Source organism: Protomyctophum parallelum (assembly GCF_964188405.1).
Source record: "Protomyctophum parallelum genome assembly, chromosome: 8".
Taxonomy (NCBI): domain Eukaryota; kingdom Metazoa; phylum Chordata; class Actinopteri; order Myctophiformes; family Myctophidae; genus Protomyctophum; species Protomyctophum parallelum.
Genome location: NC_139703.1, coordinates 44,041,449 through 44,055,493, shown reverse-complemented (window position 1 = coordinate 44,055,493; position 14,045 = coordinate 44,041,449). Strand labels below are relative to the sequence as shown.

The 14,045-nt window shown below is 42.6% G+C and overlaps 1 protein-coding gene across 2 annotated transcripts; it reads left to right on the top strand.

Annotated features, from left to right (window-relative positions):
* Window positions 1-2,115: 2,115 nt before the first annotated feature.
* klf15 (Kruppel like factor 15) lies at window positions 2,116-12,129 on the top strand. Of its 2 annotated transcripts, none has more exons than XM_083770914.1 (3): window positions 2,116-2,202; window positions 3,433-4,892; window positions 9,971-12,129. In XM_083770914.1, exons 2-3 carry the CDS (start codon window positions 3,679-3,681, stop codon window positions 10,137-10,139), a joined length of 1,383 nt encoding a protein of 460 aa, XP_083627040.1. In that variant the 5' UTR covers window positions 2,116-2,202; window positions 3,433-3,678; the 3' UTR covers window positions 10,140-12,129. The 2 variants fall into 2 exon arrangements, with proteins under 2 accessions (XP_083627040.1, XP_083627039.1); XM_083770913.1 differs by lacking the exon at window positions 2,116-2,202 and adding an exon at window positions 2,218-2,367.
* The last annotated feature ends 1,916 nt before the right edge of the window (window positions 12,130-14,045 follow it).

Below are 14,045 nucleotides of genomic sequence, written 5' to 3'. Positions count from 1 at the left end.
TTATGTGCCCAGAAGGGCCCTTAGGTCTGCAGAACAGGGCCTGTTAGACCCACCTTCCACAAAATTAAAAAACAAAGGTGACAAAACATTTCAGGCTGTAGCGGCCAGACTTTGGAATGCTTTTCCACTAGCCCTGAGACTTGCACCCTCTGGCCATTAAAACAGCCTTAAAACGTTCCCCTTTGAACAAGCATTTGTGAATGGTTCAACCTGAATTTTCTGATTTTTCCTATATTTATTGACTCTTCATGCTTGTATTGTCATTTATCTGAGATGAATTGTACAGCAATTTTTTAACCGCTTTGTTTTCGTTGTCTTGTATTTTATTGCATGTAAAGCACTTTGTGAGTCCTCTCTGTGAAAGGTGCTATATAAATAAAATGTACTTACTTACTTCATTTACAGATGGCTTTGTCAATAGCTCTCCTTGGTGGCTGTCATCTCTCTCTAGAGAGGTGATTCTAACTCTATTTCCACATCCTCCAGCTCCAAATAACAGCCTCTGCTTGTCCTTGGAGACACAGAGACAGAGCAATAGAAGTAGGGCAAAGGCAAGCGCTTAATCCACAACTTACTAATGCTTACTGCATCCATCTCACTCAGACCATCGCACAGTGTAATCTGCAGGCAGAGCAGTCCTGCCGCAGGGACAACTCATGGCTTTGTTAACCATGCAGCTGTTTGATGTGTGGATTACTAGGTCAAGTTGGATCAGACAGATATGCTGTTCTGTACGGTCTGTCACCCAACACTAGTCTGGTAGGCTATTAGCTTCTAGTTACTGTTGTCGTGCGCTCTATCTAGGCCCCATGTTGAGTATGGTCAACTCCTTTACTTTATGCTTCACTGGAACCATTGAGGGCCTAGAGAGCTGTAAATTAATCATATGAGAATAGAGCATTGGTTTTCAACCAGTGATCCTTGAGGGGGTTCCAGGTGGTCCCCAGCTAAATGATGGAGTTGGTAACCATAACCAAATGGACTCTTATTAGATCTTCAACTCTTGAGAGTGTAAAATGAAACCAATTTGGTTTAATTTTACGCTCTCAAGACAATATTGTTAAACATCTGCATTACTTAATTTACGAGTCTAGACAATTAGAGAATGTAGAAGAATTGTTATTTTGATCGACGTTTGGCTGTTGTCAAATGGTGGTCCGTGGCTCAAATGGAATAAATAATGGGCCTTGATATGAAAAGTGTTGAAAACCACTGGAATAGAGTATAGCCATGGAGAAATGTAGAAAGAGAGATTGCAGACAGATTGCAGTATTTAGTACATGGGGTGTTGCGGTTGTGTTGAAAAAAGTCTGCCACTTGCCAGCCAAATGTGCATACACTTACATGCAGCTACCTTTCTCTGAATAAACCTTTCTCTCTCGGGAGTAGCAAATCTAACATCCATGAGTTTAAAGTATCTCTGAAACATTTCAACACTTCCTATCAAGCGGTGCCAGACTGCACTGGTTTGCCTGCATTCCTTCCTGTAGAGTAGAGTGAGTTCCTCTCTCCGTCACTGGAGTAGTATTGTTGTTGTTGTTAAGTTACGTAGCACTCGTGGAACCATGAGTGACATTGACCTATAGTAACCCATGTAGGCCTTACTGCATCAGGGTTATAAATCTGTTACATTGCTCATCAACACACACACACACACACACACACACACACACACACACACACACACACACACACAGCAAGTAATTAGGCCTAGGCAGCATGTAACAAGATTATCTTCTGCCAACATTTATTATAAAGTAATAATAAGTAGTAGCCTAACAAATAACCACAATGATTGATCCGCTGCTGCTTTATTCTTCTTACATATAGGAAATTAAAGTGTGTGAAAGACAAGCTATGACTATTTACAGAATCTCATATTTCTTTAATCCAACAACTTCTCATTTGCTTTTGAATCGCCATGTGTAAACATTGTCTGGGAGTAGGTCTTGCTGGAACAGTGTAAGCTTCCTTCCCTCCCAGAGAAAGATCAGATAAGGAAGTAGAGGAAAACGTAGCTCGCGCTCTCTCTGCAAGCATCTCTCTCCACATGTTGACCCACGCAATCCTGATTGACGGACCCTAGGACCTTCCTCCGAGAGCCGCCGACCAATTGCGCGACGAAGCAGGGACGAGCCTTCAGAACCAGCCTCTTTATTTTCACTCCTGTGTAGCAGCGCACACGCCAGCAGTCATGTGATGGTAATATAGTACAACTCCACCGCCTCGCTGCTCCTCAGTCTGAACGCTGCTGCATGGCGAGTCTCAAGGGCAAATCATGCATTAGTAATTCATTACCCGTCGTATGCAAAGGATAAACTAACACGCGGTGTTGCATTTGGGATTCTATTTTACTGTCGTGGCAAGGTGAGTTCGGAGATGTATATATATTTTTTGCAAGATTTGTGTTTCTATGTGTGTGAATGTAATGCTGGGTGTGTGTGTGTGCCCGCGCGTTTCCCCTCTTATGCCATATGCTGCAGCATGCAGCGCAGCTTGGACGAAAACATGTTTACGTTGTGAGCCGCGCTTACTCACGCGTCCTAGACTCCTATTCGTATGTCCAAGGGGCTTGCTGGACCCTTTGCCTCGTTACATATAAGCATAGCCACAGCCTTAGGGCAGCAGAATGCAGTCATAAGTTTGTGAACACCTGCTGCAATTTTACTCTTTAAATGAAATTAATGAACATTTTAGGGAAATGAATGGGGGTTTTCTTTTTTTTATATGCATTTTTTAGACTTTTAGGTTGCCTTGTCAATACAATCGTAAGATTTTAGCCTAGCCTACTTTGATTAGTTATAGCCTATGCGATTATGCAGTGAAATGCCATTTTCTGTACATGAATGCATAAAGTAGTTTTTTTGGGGGGGAGATAAACAGGCCATGTAATCCCGTAAAAGCATTGATTTGCAATAACAGCATATTCATTAATCTCGCAAAATGAACGAATGCACAAAATCACAAATTATGCACGAGCCGCATGCTGAACCTAAGTGTTTTCCCACAATACAGTAGTTTGCAGTGATTTACTGTTTTGTAAGTGTCCTAAACAGTGATCATGCAGGTGATTTATGCAGTGGAGCCCGTTAGGAGTGAGTGCAGTCAGTGCACCACCATATTGCTCATGGCTGCCCCACGCGGTGTATTGTGTTTATAATGTTGACAGTTTCTTAGGCGGGTTACTGCCGGTCACTCAGGCTAGGGGCCCCTGGAAGGGGGACGACCCTGACCGATGCTCCCTATAGCACATGGAAATAACCTATTATGAATTCTGATTTATGAGCATATTAATTGCGAAATTACTTTACATCCTGTTTTCATTTTGTCATTTATAGCTGCTGAAAGCTTGTGATATTATTGTGTCATTAATGCTCAACAAGAACATTATATTATCAGACACCTTCTCTATCTTTGTTTACTCTTGTTTAGACATATCCTGCCTGGAGACCTTGAATTCTGCTCCCGCTTACGTTTCCATCCCGAGGGAGAACAACAGGTGTCTCGCTATCTTTCCTGACAGTGAAGCGCGACCTTGGATGCCAAAACCTCTCAGGGTTCATCTGGTCCTGCTTTCTCAGCAGCAGGAGGAATAGTTCTCCCATCAACGAACTAACAAAGATTACAAATTTGGTAATTTAGAGACAAGAAAGACCACGTTTTTGGCCCTGGCCAGGGATGGTAGACAATTTTCCTGTGAGCGAGGAGGAGACCTTTCTGCTGTACAGTGGCTCCCCGCCAGCCTACCATCTATCTAACATGGTAACAGACTCGGGGTCCTATCAGGTAATGCCCTCGCACTTTTCTGAGGATGACCTGAGTGAGTCATCAAGCCCTCGCTCATGCTCAAGCCCAGACTCGCAGGTTCTCAGCTCCAGTTATGGCAGCAACTCCAGTGTGGAGAGCCAGGACAGCGTCCTGGATTACCTGCTGAGCCGCACTTTGGACTTTGGAACTGGCGCGACGTCTTCCACGCCACTTCCCACGTTCCTCTGGGACTCCAGGAGGGATGCACCCACCGGCCAGGAGACCATGAAAGAAGAACATTTAGACTTCCCTATCTGGTCCAGTGTGGAAATGGAGGATCCACTCGGAGCATCCTTCCAGCCAACGCTGGAGGAAATCGAGGAGTTCCTGGAGGAGAACATGGAGGTGGTCACCATGAAACAGGAGGCGCCAGGGCTGGAGGAAGTGCTGGGCCTGCAGGGCGCCGGCCTGGGCCTATGCAGGGATGCGTCGTCTGGGCCCAGGCTGGAGACAGAGCCCAGCCATTCAGATCAAACTGTCCCCACTGCCATCACCGAGACCAAAACCACACTTGTCACCCCAATACACAAATCCAACACAGGGGCCACGATGCATGACGGGGCCAAGAAGATATCGGCCAGCAAGTCCCAGTCGCCAGAGAGTGGTGATAGCAGTGGGAGTGGTGGGATGCCGGTCATCCTCCAGATCCAACCTATTCAGATAAAGCAGGAGCCCACAGCGACACCTCTTACCCCGGTGGCCCAGGCCCCGCAGCCTGCCACCGCCGCAGACATTAAAATAGCACAGCTGCTGGTCAACATCCAGGGCCAGACTTTTGCCCTGGTCCCCCAGATTGTCCCGTCCCCCAGCCTTAACCTTTCTTCTAAATTTGTACGTATTGCACCAGTGCCCATTGCTGCCAAGCCGCATGGGCTCGGGGACGGGTTAGTCGGCCAGGGAGCAGGGATTCTCGTCGGAGGTCAGAAGTTCCAAAAGAACCCGGTGGCGGACCTAATCAAAATGCACAAATGCACTTTTCCTGGCTGCACCAAGATGTACACCAAGAGCAGCCACCTGAAGGCGCACCTGAGGAGACACACCGGAGAGAAGCCTTTTGCTTGCAACTGGCCTGGCTGTGGATGGAGGTGAGTTTGCCATTGGTACACTCAGAAACCCTGAATGAATGTGTATATTAGCACCAGTGGTGGAAAAAGTACTCACTTTTTTACTTGAGTAAAAGTATACAAAAGTAGAAATACTCTGTTTACAAGTAAAAGTCAAAAGGATTCGTATCAAAACTTACTGTACTTAAAGTAAAAGTACTCATTATACAGAATGTCCCATTTCAAATGCCACAAATCTTTTGAAAATATCCAATCTACAAGCTCACAATGTTTCACGATAATCGCTTGTAGATCGGTAATAATAATCCAAATGTACAAAGTAACTAAAGTTTTTAAATAAATGTAGTGGAGTAAAATTACAATATTTGTCTCTGGGATGGAGTGACCTAGAAGTATTGGAAATTGGAAGTAGAAATACCTCAAAATTGTACTTAAGTGCAGTACTTACTGTAAGTAAATGTACTTAGTTATTTTCCGAATTAATGTGTATTTTAGCACAAACAAATCAGTTCACTGGGTGACAGCATAAAACACGGATGTGTAGCAACTAAAAAGAATCACTGCAGCATTGCAAAGCCGCCATAATTGTATCCGTTTATGATTTTTTTTCTTATCTAGATCATAGATTAGTAGGCTACTTCAGAGATTGAGTCATATTTACCACTGGTTATATAACAGTTTGTCGGAACGAGCCTAAACAACAGGCCATCACACCAATGTGCATTGACTACTTAACCTCCGCTCAGTGTCACATATTAGTTTGCCCTGCGTGATGTCGCATTACTCTTGGGAACCACAAGTCTGGTGGAGCTTTTGACATGTGAACTTTGGGTGGGGGGTGGGGGGGGGGGGGGGGGGGGTGGGGGGTTCATCAATTAGCACCAGCCTTGGAGCAGAGATGCAGAAACCCACCCTCAGTCTGCTGTTTCACATTCACACCCCTCAGAGCAGAGCAGATAACACGACTGAGGAAGATGCAAAGCAACTCTTTAACATACCTGCTATCAGTAAGTTAACGCAGAGGCAAATGTTTACTGACTCTACACACAGCTATAAAAGTTTCAGATAAGGTGAAAAGGAACTGATTTGTCTCTGAAGATTTGGAATTGGGAAAAAAATACATCTTTTGTTTTAATGGGCTCTAGAGATGAGGTGTTTTACTGCCTAGCTGCCTCCAAAGTGTTAATTGAAACAATAAATAAATGTGTTCACTTGGAGAATCATGCTGTTTGTCAGGTGGTGAGATTTGTGGCATGCAAGAATAGCAGAGGTGTCATTTTTCTGCTGGTGTGAACTAAATCTAGGACTGAGCATCATGGGGGCCAAGTCACATGGGCACAACTTGGGCACCTCCTGTTGTGACTCGACAGCTGTGCTGTGGCAGCAGCCGTGCAGCACGTGCGCGTGTGTTTGTGTGTGCGTGCATGTGTGTGTGCAAGTGTGAGTGCGGCGGTGCATACATACTGTACACTACAGTATGTGTGTTTCTGTATCTCAGTCTGTAAAACTCAAAACGTTTGGTGTTGGATCTATCTGTAATTTGGAACTCAGTGTGTCACAGAGAAAGACAGCCATTGGACTTATTTGTAGCTATAGTTGTTGCACTCAATATTGTCTTTGTTAATGTTCATTAGCCCAAAGGTTAAACTCAGAACCAGAGTTGGGTTTGCTGGTTACCTGAGGACACGGGGTCACAGATAGTGAGAGTGACAGTGTAACCTTTAACTGAAAGCCTTTGACCGGGAAATGATTTCTATACACACACTTGACTAGATACAACTGGTATGTTCTGACATGGCGTCTGTATGCATGTGTCCACCCGTATGTTTCCAGGCAGTTGTATACCTGTGCATGAGAACGTTAAAATGTGTCCAAGACCATTACATAAATCAGGACTTTTTCCAGGCACAGCTTGCAGTCTCAAAGGAGCCTGTTTAGAGAATCCATTTGATCATGTATAGTCTTCTTTTACAGGCATGTAGTGGGGAATCAATAGTATCCCTTTAAAAGCCCAGTGTCGGTCCATTTGCAATGACTTTGGTACCAATCTGGCAATCTGCCACTTTCCATGTATTTCTAATGCTGTGCAAGCATGTCTTTAATACATGAGGGAGCCAGTGAAATGTGTGCAGTAGTTGTCCAGTAGTTGTGCTCTTATCTGAATACAAACGGCAGAATTTATTTTGGCCCAAAGAGAGGGTGAGAGAGAGACTGTGTATGTGTGTGTGGGTGTGTGTGCATGTGTACGGTATGTGCGTGTATTTGTGAGAGAAGTTGCGGAACGAAGCGAGACTATTTGAGACAGGGGGAAAAAGTACAGAAGGAAGAGAGAGACAGATTGAGTGAAAAGAGAGAGAGAGGCCTGTTTCAGTTTTGCACACAATCACATGAAGGGAGCAGCGGTGAGGAAGTGGAGTGAACAAAGGCTAAGTGTTGAATAGTTACCATGACTGTGAGCTAGGAACGTCCAGGCTGCCATGCTGCATGAAAGGACACAGACAAATCTCTCAAGGTTTAGGCTGGAGGCAGCAAGTGCTTACAATACAGTAAGCACTGTATTGTACAGTATTGCACAGTGCTGCACTGCATATCAATCGTCGATGTTGGGTGGAAACCTTGTATGTCCAAAACTTGTTAATACCTTTTATTGGTTTACTATTAATACAACTCACAGGCATACAAGCAAAAATAGCAGATCTAGAAGCTCTCGTCTCAATGTGAACCGTTGTGAGCTTTTAGATCTGCTATTTTCTCTACTTTTACGCAACACTCTTGTGCGCAAGGTTACTGCCCGACAGCAACAATATAGTTATAGTACACATGCAGCCTCTCATATGCAGGTTACTGCCTGTCAGCAACAATATAGATATATATACACATGCAGCCTCTCGTATGCATCCTGATTTCTGCCGTTGGCCACGTGTGCACGAGAATCCAATTAATAGGTATTTGTTATGGATGTGTGCTGTCAATATAATACCACCAAGGGCAGGGGAAGGCTGTGCTGTACTCACTGTATGCCATGCTTTCAGGCTGATGGCTGGAGGAATGAAGCCAGATATTATCTCAGGAGGGCCACGCCCCCACACACACACACACACACACACACACACACACACACACACACACACACACACACACACACACACACACACACACACACACACACACACACACACACACACACACACACAGGGAGTAGAACAAGGCATGAAGCCAAGAGAAACATCTACCAAAAGTAAAAGTTGTCATTGTGCAGAATGTCCCATTACACAATTTCAAAATGTATAAGTAATCTTTTGAAAATGGCCGAGTTGTAGATTGGCTATTTATAGCCCAAATATATTAGTGTGCTTTGTATTAATAATCAAAATCTACAAAGTAACTATTAAATAAAGTTTTAAAATAATTGTAGTTGAGTAAAAGTTCAATATTTGCCTCATGACATGTAGTGGAGTACAAGAACATTGGAAATAGACCTACTCAAGTAAAGTACAAATACCTCAAAATTACACTGAAGTACTTTACTTAAGTAAATGTACTAGGTTACTTTCCAGCACTGGACGTACATGATCCCCACAGCGGCTGCTGTTTTTGGGGGAATGTGACTCCAGCTCCCCCACCTGAGCCAAGTATGAGCTTATAACTGCGTAATAACATTACATAATGTGTCTGTGACACATTACATTGTAGGCCTACATTTAGAATTCCAGACTTTTACTTATTATACCCCACAGTAAAGTTCTCCCACCAGTTCTCAATTGGGCACAGCAATATCCTGCACTCTATATACTGATCAGACACTCTGCCAAGAAAGTTTTATTTTAAGTTGTATTTAAAGTTTTTATTTATTTAGACTGAAAGACACAATTTCACTATACAGTAAAACCATCATACAGTAAAACCATCAGTGTTAATGCAAACTAAGGAGTGCAAATACGGTATGTACACTCTCAGGGAGACACTCAGACACTTACAAATCGATAAACTAACACTCAGGATTTTACTATGCAATGTGCATAATATGCAAACTATGTACTATGCAAACTCTACCTTAAATTTGCTTCAATATCTCTGTTAGCTCTGAATTGTATCGGGAAGTATGTGGTTGATGATTCAATAGTTATTTTTAGTTTTACTGTCAGCATAGATATCTGCCTGGTAAGTCAGCCTTAGTTACAGCTCAGCTAACATGCAAGACTTACTTTATTGAAAGTAGCTATCGATTTATTGAGTAATTGGTGTTTAAGTGATCCTTAAAATACGTAACTATTGCTTTGATCTCTTTGGGTCGTAACAATTGGCTCGTAAAAGCCATGTTTTATTTTCAGATGATAGCTATTGGAACGGGTTTTACTCCCAGCTCTGTTGCTGCTTAATTACAAGACAAGATTGCATCGTTTCATCACCTTGTCAGTTTTGAACCACAGAGCTAGTCCGGGTATACAACACAGACAATGTCACTAGGTTGCTGCCTGGGAAGAAACTATTGAGCTGTCGTCTCAAGAGCTTTAGACGTACAGGTTAGCAGGTTTCCATTTGATGGGCAAGGCGGGGAGCTTACGGTGGCTCTACTTTTGATATTCTCGCATCTCGCATCTTTTTAACAAAAGGTGCGGTATAGTTTTAGTCTACGGAATGAACACTGGAACTACAGTAGGCCTATTGGGGCCGAGAGCTTAGCAGTAAACATTTGGCATGAAAAGAACCTGTCTTCAGCTATTGTGTAAGCTTTGGGAAACAGGGAGCTGAGTGAGAGCTGTGGAGAGATCAAGGTTTTGCATATGATTGCAGTATGGGTTTTTAACAGGCTCGCCAAAGGCCATACGTGTCACGATGAAAGCTTTAAGATATCCTTAACCTGAAATACAAATGATGTGTTTACTCTACAGATAAATGTTTATTTCACATTTAACATTTCATTTTATTTTACTAGTAGACCGAAAGACAATGTTAGTCCGTGCTTTCCACCTCTATGAAAACTAACCGGTACATAAAAAGAAATGCCTGTTAAATATTGATGTGATATCCTTGTGTTACAATTTCTTGTTATTGCCAAATATTAATGTTTTGTCCTCTTCTGTCTGTGTGTTCCCCAGGTTCTCTCGGTCAGACGAGCTTTCACGACACCGGCGGTCCCACTCGGGGGTCAAGCCCTACCAGTGTCCCGTGTGTGAGAAAAAGTTTGCCCGCAGTGACCACCTGTCAAAACACATCAAAGTACACAGATTTCCACGAAGCAGTCGGACAGTCCGTGCTGTGAACTGAACCCTTGCCGGGATCACTCTCACATTGACATAGGCCAAGGGAAGCACGGTGTGTTTGTGTGTGTGTGTGTGTGTGTCTGTGCGTGCGTGCGTGTGTGCCTGTGTCATGTGTTTACGTGTGTGCGTATGAGATATTGTGAGTTTTGATAATGGTGGAGTATGAATATGTATGTATGAGCACGCCATGCATTTTCAGAAGTGACATTCTAATTTATTGTACAAAAGAAAGAGAAGAGTTCACAACATCTCTGTTCTCAATGTTGCTAATGGTTGTTGTTGCTGTTGGTGCTTTTGTATGTTGTGCTCCTTGTGTTTGTTTTTCAGTTCAGTTTTTTTTTAATCTTCTGTGCCAGTGGAAGATAAGATAAGATAAGCTTATTTTCATTCAATCCAAGTTATGTGATCGCTTTGGTTATAGCCTTGCGTCTGTGTTATACCTGGACAAAAACAACTGCCTTTTATCTTTTTGAAAGCTGCCAATGTCTCGGACATTCCTCATCTTATGCAATGATTAGGGAGTCAGGCTGAGGTTTCTGCTGAAGCTCTGTCTCCGTTTGGTTCTGCCTTGTGACTTTCTCCCAGTGAGGTTAGAGGCCCAGTCCTTAAGTCCCACAGTCATTTGAAGTATTACAACAGTCCTAACAGCAGAGAGAATTATGTACTGTAGGCTACCATTGGTCCGTTGCAGCGGCAGACAATAACTCTCTCGGTCATGGCTTGCAATCATGGAGCCCCACAACATCACTCGCAAGCAGAGTTTCTGTTTCAAATGAACATACCGGTAGCTACAGTACATGGAATGTTGTTCTTTTGGACTTGGGCCAAGAAATGCCTTTGTCATTCAACTAAAGTTTGATGCACAATTGAAAGGCAGATAACTGTGGATAATTATGAACTACTGATATCATAGCAAAGTAAGAAAATGTCACTATAAGCTAGTGGGAGCTATACTCTCTAAGCTACTCTAGAGTTTGAGCAACTTTGTAAACCTGCTAAGACTGACACAAGGAGGAGATGGGGGATTTATAGAGCAACACAAGAAATGCAAAACTGAAACAAACTATAATTTAAGCGCACACTAATGATTGTTAAACCGGCCTTCCGATCAGTGTTATGTTTTGTTATTTTTTATCTAAAAGTAAATGTATATGTTTTGGGTCGTATTATCACTTTTCTGGCCTTATCCTATCACAGAATCCTTACCGGAGAGCCAAAATGCATGTAAAAAGAAAATCATGTACTTATCAATGATTTATTTTTTGATGCAGTATCAAGTGACTGTAAAGTGGTTTCTAGTTTCATAATCACAAGAGTTGCTATGCAATGCAACCCCCTTATAATGAAACGGCCATGAAACTGAATGTCTCAATTTCCAATTATTATTATTATTATGCTAATGAAGTCACACACGATCTGCCTCAACTATGTTAACCTGTTACTGGAATACACCCATGAGCCTTCTGCCCTCTGTTGACAGTACATTAGCATTGAGGACACATGAGTGAACGGTGCTGAATATCCAGAAGAATGGTCTTCTGGAAAATGTAGTCCCAGTATCCCCTTGTGAGGCCATGACAAAGTTGTCTCTCTCCTTTTTTTGTTTTAAATATCCTGTTTGCTCTTGAACATTGCTATGTATATCATGCCCTGTTGTGAATATGCAGTGTTGTGAGATTACCGTCCATGCATAAATTACATGTATGTTCATCGACAACAAGAAGCAGGGGTACACAATATTGTACATCATTCCTTTCATTCAATTTTTGAATTATTGAATGCTTGTTTGAACACAGGTGTTTTATCACATCCTATGAATGTATGTAAATATGAGTGTACATAGCTACATAGCTGAAGAACACACAAAAGACTATTCTGATACCAATATCTTAAAAGTCGATGGTCGTGAAGATTTTGTGTACATAACGTTTCAGTACATATGAATATATTATATATTTTTCTTTGTTCTACCCAAGATGCATTTACAAATAAAAGTGAAAAGAAATGTGTGCGTACATGTTTTATGAATTTGTCATCGGATTTCCTGCTATGCATAGCAGTGTGAAACCTTGGCAAATTAATTTGCATCAGAGAGGAACATAATACATATTATTCATTACAACTGCAGTGTGGTAATGTCAGTCATACCAAGTAAGTTAGTTTAGCCAAGAACAATAGGTTTTACAATTTACTCACAGCAAGTTGCCATGTTTTTGTTAAAGCAGTTTGCACCCTATTTGAAGCAGATCAGTCTTGGGCCCCTGGATAAAGTATGTAACGTTTCTGGAAATTTGTTGCGGTTACCCTTCCAATGAACTCGCTGTGAGCACGTATGATCTTAAAGTTGATTTTAGGTACAATTTCCATACCTTTGCATACAAGTATACAAGCCCTTGTGTGTTAATTGTGGTAATTATCCTCCGGTTTAGCTATGAAAGCATGTGAACTAGCCATCATGTGAATCCAACAGGCTGTAACACTTACTCATTATAGCTAGGGGCTGCTTTCTAGACATCTATTCATGAGCCAGCCAGCTCCCATATTTCCTAGTATTCTGTAGAGAATAAAGATACATGGACTGCACACTTGCATATATTCTGAACATACAAGCCATGCTAGTGATTTATACACAGTACATATGGATATCATTTTAGATTTCCAGCCTTACAATTTACATAATTTCCATTTAGACTGCCGCCCTGCTTGCAGCACAGCTGACACATCCAAGGGAGGCAACAGTCATCATCACTGCATCTAATGTGCCATATGCAAAAGCTGCTGACTCATTGAACATAAGGAGAATGTCAAGCTGATTTTATGACGCTGGAGCAGGGTGTCTTTAAAATACTAAGCCTAACTGAGTAATGGCTATGGCATAGAAATCAAAGAGGGATGTGGTTTGTAGTTTGTACCTGGATAATGAGGTACAGAGAGAGAGAGAGAGTGTGTGTGTGTGTGTGTGTGTGTGTGTGTGTGTGCGTGTGCGTGCGTGTGCGTGCCTGCGTGTGCACACTTGCGTGCACGTCAATTTGGGCAGTTATTTGTGGTGATCATTGGGAGGTGGGGGGTGGTTTGCTGGGCAGCAGCAGCAACAGCTAATCCGTCCCATATGACGCGCCCCTCTGTGGTAGCATTTACCTTGACATCCACTTACAAACATGAAGCCATACCTCCTACACACCTGGTTTAGGTCATGGGATATTGAGGCCTGGTGCATACAGGGCTGAGGCCTGGTGCATACAGGGCTGAGGCCTGGTGCATACAGGGCTGATGTAACTCTCAGAACCAATGTCTTCCAACTCACACAACATTTCACCAATGTCTTTCTTTTTTTTATCGGCAACACATTCACGTTCATTCCCCAAACGGAATAAACTATTTCCCAACCTGTGATATTCTGGAGGATTGTGTGCTCAAACAGCCTGAAAAGAGGTTAAGTTCAACCAAGAAGTTAAAAGCACGATTGCTGATAATTAATTAAATTATTTTTAATTCTACTTGGAGAGTGCAGTCAGTGCCTCGATCCCTCCTCCACGTGTCAACTACTTTGAGAACAAACCTCTCAACTCAACTTTATTTATATAGCACATTTAAAACAACCATAGCTGCCACAAAGTGCTGTACAGTACATAGGTAAAACAGTAAGTAAACCTAGCTCGAGTCCCCTGCTCATTTTTCCGTTGTCTCTTGTCTGTGTACTCAGGAGGAAACACGGGTTTATGTGACCCCATACTGTGAGTCTGAACGTACTCCATAACATAGTGTCATATACAGACTATACGTACACATGCAGTATATCTTATCAGTGTTCCCACTGGCTTTATGGTGTTCAGACAGCCTCAAGGTTACATGTCGATGGCAAGAGGTGTTTTATGTTTGTATTCAGTTCAGTGAGCCAGGACAAAGTAGA

Coding starts and splice junctions, on each gene's coding strand:
- klf15 (XM_083770914.1), top strand. CDS start 3,679: ATGGTAGACAATTTTCCTGTGAGCGAGGAGGAGACCTTTCTGCTGTAC. Junction 4,893..9,970: donor TGGCCTGGCTGTGGATGGAG/GTGAGTTTGCCA, acceptor TGTGTTCCCCAG/GTTCTCTCGGTCAGACGAGC.